The sequence below is a fragment of the Lycium ferocissimum genome, chromosome 12 (genome assembly GCF_029784015.1).
Source record: "Lycium ferocissimum isolate CSIRO_LF1 chromosome 12, AGI_CSIRO_Lferr_CH_V1, whole genome shotgun sequence".
Lineage (NCBI taxonomy): Eukaryota > Viridiplantae > Streptophyta > Magnoliopsida > Solanales > Solanaceae > Lycium > Lycium ferocissimum.
This window is the reverse complement of record NC_081353.1, coordinates 2,164,877-2,171,543: the sequence shown is the minus strand read 5'-3', so window position 1 is coordinate 2,171,543 and position 6,667 is coordinate 2,164,877. Positions and strand designations below refer to the sequence as shown.

Below are 6,667 nucleotides of genomic sequence, written 5' to 3'. Positions count from 1 at the left end.
ACGGCGTTGGTACCCCAAATGGGAGGTGGAAATGTGAGGCCTCTCAACACAATTAAGCTACGTAACCCATGGTTGATTTTTGACCTGAAGCAGTGTTAGATGAAATATTACGTGTCGTTTTGCAGGAGGAAAAAGCAAAAGTTATTCAGACATTGCTATTTGTTTCTGGGCTGAACACCCTGTTGCAGACTTCCTTTGGGACTAGGCTACCTGCTGTGATTGGAGGGTCCTATACCTTTGTCGCACCTACAATTTCAATCATACTTTCTGGTCGATGGGAGGACCCAGACCCTGTTTCGGTTGGTCTCTTCAAACATTGTATTTTGTCTTACATGTGAATACGTACCGAATCTCAAATGTTAAACAAACTGCTTATTTTTTCTTTGTATGATTCATATTGGTGTATATTCCTTTAAGTTCTCTAATGGGTGTGGAGATATGTGGAGACACACAGATAGACATTATGAGACTCATCCGTTGCATCTTAGTGATATTCGGTCCTTATTGATTGTAAACATTTCCTATGATGCATCAGAGGTTCAAGAAGATAATGCGAGCCACCCAAGGTGCACTTATTGTTGCTTCAACACTTCAGATTGTCCTGGGTTTCAGTGGTCTCTGGCGCAATGTTGTAAGGTTTGTCAATGTCACAATGTATATGCATTCTGTAAAATTTTCATTACATATAGCATAATTCATGCTTCAAATTGTGCTTCATGCACCTTAATCATACTTCTCGTGTAATACCTTCTCCTTCATCCATCATTTTGATGAAGTGGCTTAATTTTCTGCACTTTGCATAGTGTTCCTATATACTAGTGGATCAAGCAAAAGTTCCAAAGATTATTTTTTGTGGTTTGTTGTCTGCATGTTCATGGCAAAGGCTTCATATAGACACTGTGGAAATTAGCTCTTATTAACATTTTCTATTCTGTGGATTCATAGGTTTCTGACCCCACTTTCAGCTGTTCCATTGGTGTCTCTTGTTGGCTTTGGGCTTTATGAGTTTGGTTTTCCTGGGGTAAGTATACAACCTTGCTACACGGATTCTGAAGTATCAATCCTATAGCACATTACATATTTTCTGTTTGGGTCTCCATGGACTTGTTCCAGAGTTTGCTGTTAAAGTTAAAAAAAACATCTTCTCTGTTTAGGTTGCCAAATGTGTTGAAGTTGGGTTGCCACAGTTGGTCCTTTTGGTCATCTTCTCACAGGTGGGATGCTTTATTGGAAATAAAAATTTCCTTTTGAACATTATTTTATGCTGGAAAGGCATCATTAGATATGAAACTTACAAACTTAACTTGGTGGTTACTGCAGTATTTGGCCCATCTGATACGCCCAGGGAAGCATATTTTTGATCGCTTTGCTGTTCTTTTCACGGTATCAATTGTATGGATTTATGCATACATACTTACTGTGGGTGGGGCTTATAATGGGAAGCCACAAAAGACCCAGATAAGCTGCAGAACTGATCGGGCTGGACTTATTGGCGCTGCTCCCTGGTAAGTGATCTTCATTGATTATTTTTCCAGGAAATTCCTGTGCCTTTTTCTTTCATAACCTCTATGCACAATGGAGTACATTAGTTGCCATTAATTCTTGCACACAGCATAAATAACCTATATCATAATGTGGTGAAAAATGTACAAAGGTGAAATAGACTATTGGTGTCTAAAAATCACCAATCTGATTTTCATGTTTAAGACAGCATTCTTTGTTTCTTTCTGAAGTTGTCTACACTTTGGAAATGGTAAAAGCTATTATTTTTGTTTTTATAATCTTTGGACCAAACTCCACCTCGGTGTGGTTGGTGAAGCATAATCAGTCCCAGGGTTGGATAAATTAGTGGGGTTCTGGTTGGTTAATGTTCAGCATAAAAAAGGCCTAACCTTGTAGAGAGTTCATGTAGTCGATTCCAACTAATTGGAATTTAGGAATAGTTGATTGATTGATATTATTGCGCACACAAAAAGAAATTCCTTCTCTTCTCCACTTCATCTTTCCAGTTTCCACTAACGGGCCATCGGCATGGCACATGATGTTGGTAAAAGCAAAGCTTTCCACTTTGTTTAGTAGTTTGTTTAAGTCTCTGTGTTCGTTCAGCTTCCTACTAGGTTTCTCCATCAGTGCGTCAAAATGATGCTTTTAGTTCCAAGGTAACTGGGTGACTGTTGGGTTGGACACAATTCCAAAATACTTCACTAGAAACAAAAAATAATAATAATAATAATAATAAAGAGTGACATTTTGAAAGGAAAACCATTTTGGTTTCGCGCAGACCAAAGCGTAACTTATAAAAACTGAAGATAATGAAAATTGTTTTCAGTTTTCCAGAAAACCCAAGAAAGAAAAAAGATTAGCTTGTTCTTCGTCTTCCTGCTGAACCCTCCTATTTTTAAAAGAAAATTCTTTCACTTTGGCCTCCTTTGTCCACTACGTTTTCTAAAACAAGGTATACTGCCCTGTTACATTTTATATAAAGATATTTGATCATGCAAGAAGTTTTATTTGTTAAGTTGACTAATAAATTTATTAGTAATAGTGGAAGAAAATATTGAAGTAATGGATGAAAAGGAGTACTCCTCCTAACCCAATCCCAAACTGTTTGATGCAAGTCCATCTCAATACAAGTTTCACAACTTTCAAGAAATCACATTCATTATCAACTTTTAAAGTTTGTTCTGGTATTTTCTCTCTTTTTTGTTTTTTTTTTGTTTTTTACTCAAACAAAATAGAGAAAATACCACTACAAACTTTAAAAGTTGATAATGAATGTGATTTCTTGAAAGTTGTGAAACTTGTATTGAGATGGACTTGCATCAAACAGTCTGGGATTGGGTCAGAAGTAGTACTGTTTTCCCCTTCCTTTTCTCTTGCTTTATTTTTTTAAGTAATTCCATTCATCTTATATTATTTCATTTTTTCATTGTTATTTTTCTCTCGTCTTTCCTTTTTTTTTTTTGTTGCTATCTATTAACTCAACGATGTAATAGATGATACTCTGTTTTACATAATTTGCTGGGTGTAAGGTTCAATTCAAATTTGAACAAAATGAATGAGTTGCAATTTAGTTTTTGGTTTTGATAAACATCTAACCCGGAACACCATTATTTTTGAAACACAATTTTAGCAACCTTTGTCCAAACATAAAATGTCTTTAAAATAACTAATCCGCAGAATATCCAAACTCCACCTTAAATATGAATGTTTAATGGTTTTCTTCTCATTCTTTGATTCCGAAAATCTGCAGGATTAGAGTTCCATATCCATTTCAATGGGGAGCACCTTCATTTGATGCTGGTGAAGCATTTGCTATGATGATGGCTACATTTGTTGCTCTTGTAGAGGTTTGTCACCCATCAGAACTTGGATACACAGTGAATTACTATCTTACAAATATTTTAGGTCTTTTTGCTGGTTCTTTTACTTTGTTTTGTAGTACTCTCTGCTTACATTAGGGTACCAGGACCCCTCTGGTTGTTGGTTTAGATTATATGGGTTACTTGTGAACCTATAGCTATCTCTCTCTTTCTTATTTCCCCTGCTATGTTATGACTTGTATCGTTTCTTTAATTTCATTCCACAATTTTCCTTGTATGGCTACTTAATTATGCTTGTCACGATATAGTGCTGAAGCTAATCTCTTTGGTGCTTGTGCTTTCAGTCCACTGGTGCTTTTATTGCAGTTGCAAGATATGCAAGTGCCACTCCCATGCCACCATCCATACTCAGCCGTGGTGTAGGTTGGCAGGTAAACCCCACCTGAAAACTCCCCTCCCCAGTCCCACCATTTTCTAGGCAACGAGGGAAAATGCAAATAATTTGATGAACCAGAACTTACAATCAAGTGCATAGGTGGTTTATATGGAGAGTCGTTTACTTACACTTTTTGACGATGTCTTGATAAAAAAAACTATGGAGAGTCGTGACATTGTTTCAGTCTTCCCAGATTAGCTTTTTCTACCAGAAGTTTCACCCTTGGTATTACAGATTTCTTCAGCTAAGTCTGTCACATGACTCTTCCGCTAATACCTCAAGCCTATGTCTCCATGCATTGCACGAGTAGAATGTGTCCATCTGATAATTGCCAATCCTTGCTTCCTCCTGTGGTTTCTAATATTTTTTGTTCCTCTTCACACTCTATCTTTCATTCACTGCCCTCCATTTAGGTGGGAGTATTAGTTTATCTTGCAGAAGGAGATTTGGAAATTATTTTCTAGTACTTTGTCTTCCTCTTCACTCACTATCTTTCATTCACTGCCCTCCATTTAGGTGGGAGTATTAGTTTATCTTGCAGAATGAGATTTGGAAATTAGGTATTACATGCCTTCTTTCCCTCTCTATTTCTTGTGTTTCTGTCTAGACGACTTATGGGCATGATCTCAAACATATGCAAGCTTCTGAATTACTGTATTGGGAAAAGTGAAGCTGCTAGAGGGATGGGAGGAGTGGGAATCAACTAGATCTGGATCATGGAAAGAGAAAGGACCTTTTTATATTTTCTCTTCTTTTTCTGTTTTGTTTTGGCGGGGTTTGTGGCGAATGCGGGGCATATATGGAAAGACAACTATTTTAGTACTCTCCGTTAGATTCATGAGAAGGGTGATTGGTCTCACACTTCGTCACTCCGATCTCTGGCCAACTTGCTCCCTAATTATCATTCATAGAACGTGCCTTCTTGTTGTAGTTAATTTCCAAATCTTTGTGTTATGTCAGGGAATTGGCATTTTAATATCGGGTTTGTTCGGCACTGGAAATGGATCTTCAGTATCTGTGTAAGTCCAGGCAAAATCTTCTTCAGCACAATTAGATGAAGAAATTTGTCATCTAAGACGAATTAACTTTCCTTTTGTATACATGCAGTGAAAATGCCGGTCTTTTAGCACTAACACGTGTTGGCAGCCGAAGAGTTGTTCAGATATCAGCAGGGTTTATGATTTTCTTTTCCATTCTTGGTAAATGTCCTGCCTAATTATTTTGTTGAATAAATTTTCTTGTTTTTCTGCTGATATTTGATCCCTCTTCCCCTGCTCCTCTTTCACATGTTAATTTATCTAACTGCACATTCAGGAAAATTTGGAGCCATCTTTGCTTCGATTCCCGCACCCATTGTAGGCGCTCTGTACTGCCTGTTCTTTGCTTACGTAGGTATGTAAATATGCAAGGGAAGCCCCGTGTCATGATCACTACCAATGTGTGGTTCGAGTTGGTGATTTCTTTGCTCTCTTTCTTTGCAGGGGTTGGAGGCTTAAGTTTCCTTCAGTTCTGCAATCTTAATAGTTTCCGTAACAAGTTTATATTGGGCTTCTCTATCTTTCTGGGTTTGTCAGTACCACAGTACTTCAACGAATACACTGTCATTGCTGGTTATGGACCTGTTCACACACATGGACGATGGGTATAGCAAATTAGCATTAGCTCATTAATATATCTTTACATTTTGGTTTTTCCTTTGGATTTCGTTCAAGTATTGAGAGGTCCGCTGAAAAAAGTTAATTATGCTTTGCTATTGTTCAGTTCAACGACATGGTCAACGTGCCCTTCTCATCGGAAGCTTTTGTTGCTGGCATCTTGGCTTATTTCCTGGACAACACAATGCACAAAAAGGAAAGTTCGACAAAGAAAGACAGAGGCAAGCCCTGGTGGAACAAGTTCCGATCCTTCAAGAGCGACACAAGAAGTGAGGAATTCTACTCCCTTCCCTTCAATCTCAACAAGTATTTCCCATCAGTGTGAATTCATATGGAGGAGACAGAAGGGTTCATACACCATAACACGGAAGGAGTCCCTTTCACACATATTTTCTTTTATATGTACCCAGTTACTTGCGGAAAAAAGAAAGTATTTAAAACTAGTCTGACCATTTTGAAGATGCTTAGTGAATTTGTTTATTGTTATTTTTCCGCTGTAAATTGATGGATATGTCGAGGATTTAAGTAGCAATAATAGCAAGTCTGGTGTTTTCTACTCGTTGCACAAACTAACCAGCCAGCAAGCTAGCACATCCACTTCCTCCTCCAGCCACTCTATTGTCGATTTTCGTCTTCGAATTGTTAATTTGTTAGCAGTATTCTATTCTAGGTTGTATCATGTACTTCAAAGTTTTGGATCCATCTTAAAGCGTACCAAAACTTGACGCTGCACTTGCTCTAGTACTTGAAATGGAAAAGAACAAGCACTGGAAAAAAGGGATACAGAAAATATATCATGTTAGCTACTCCCTCCGTCTCAAAATGTTTATCTAGTTTTGACTTGTCACGAAATTTAAAAAAGCAGAGAAGATTTTTGAATCTTGTGGTATTAAATTAAAGATACTTATTTAGAATGTATTAAATGCCCTTTAATCTTGTGGTCATAAACATGTTATGTGTAAAGTTGAAATTAAAGAGTTGTCAAAAAATGAAAGAGACATTCTTGTTGAAACAAACCATAAAAAGGAAAGTAAAACAAATATTTTGAAGCAGATGGAATTTTAAGTAAAACAAATATTTTGAAGCAGATGGAATTTTTTTTTTTTTTACCCCTCCCAGCATTTGCTCCCGATTGATAAAACCACAACCTTCGGGTTGGAAGTCTGAGCAATCCCTCTTATACATGTTAGCTCAAAAATTAGATAACAAAGAATATAGATAATGATATATTAGAATATAGATAATGATATATT

At 37.1% G+C, this 6,667-nt stretch overlaps 1 protein-coding gene across 1 annotated transcript; it reads left to right on the top strand.

Moving 5' to 3' along the window:
* Nucleotides 1-6: 6 nt before the first annotated feature.
* On the top strand, nt 7-6,220 carry LOC132039823 (nucleobase-ascorbate transporter 6-like). Its single transcript, XM_059430347.1, has 13 exons — nt 7-33; nt 126-299; nt 536-636; nt 946-1,021; nt 1,155-1,214; nt 1,321-1,505; nt 3,254-3,350; nt 3,668-3,754; nt 4,720-4,778; nt 4,867-4,958; nt 5,074-5,151; nt 5,241-5,401; nt 5,521-6,220. The coding sequence occupies exons 1-13, from the start codon at nt 19-21 to the stop codon at nt 5,737-5,739; spliced, it is 1,404 nt and encodes a 467-aa protein (XP_059286330.1). The 5' UTR covers nt 7-18; the 3' UTR covers nt 5,740-6,220.
* Nucleotides 6,221-6,667: the final 447 nt, after the last annotated feature.

Excerpts from the sequence above, each read along its gene's own strand:
- LOC132039823 (XM_059430347.1), top strand. Across the intron at positions 1,215-1,320 it reads TTTTGGTCATCTTCTCACAG|TATTTGGCCCATCTGATACG; the intron begins GTGGGATGCTTT and ends TGGTTACTGCAG. Across the intron at positions 5,402-5,520 it reads TTCACACACATGGACGATGG|TTCAACGACATGGTCAACGT; the intron begins GTATAGCAAATT and ends GCTATTGTTCAG.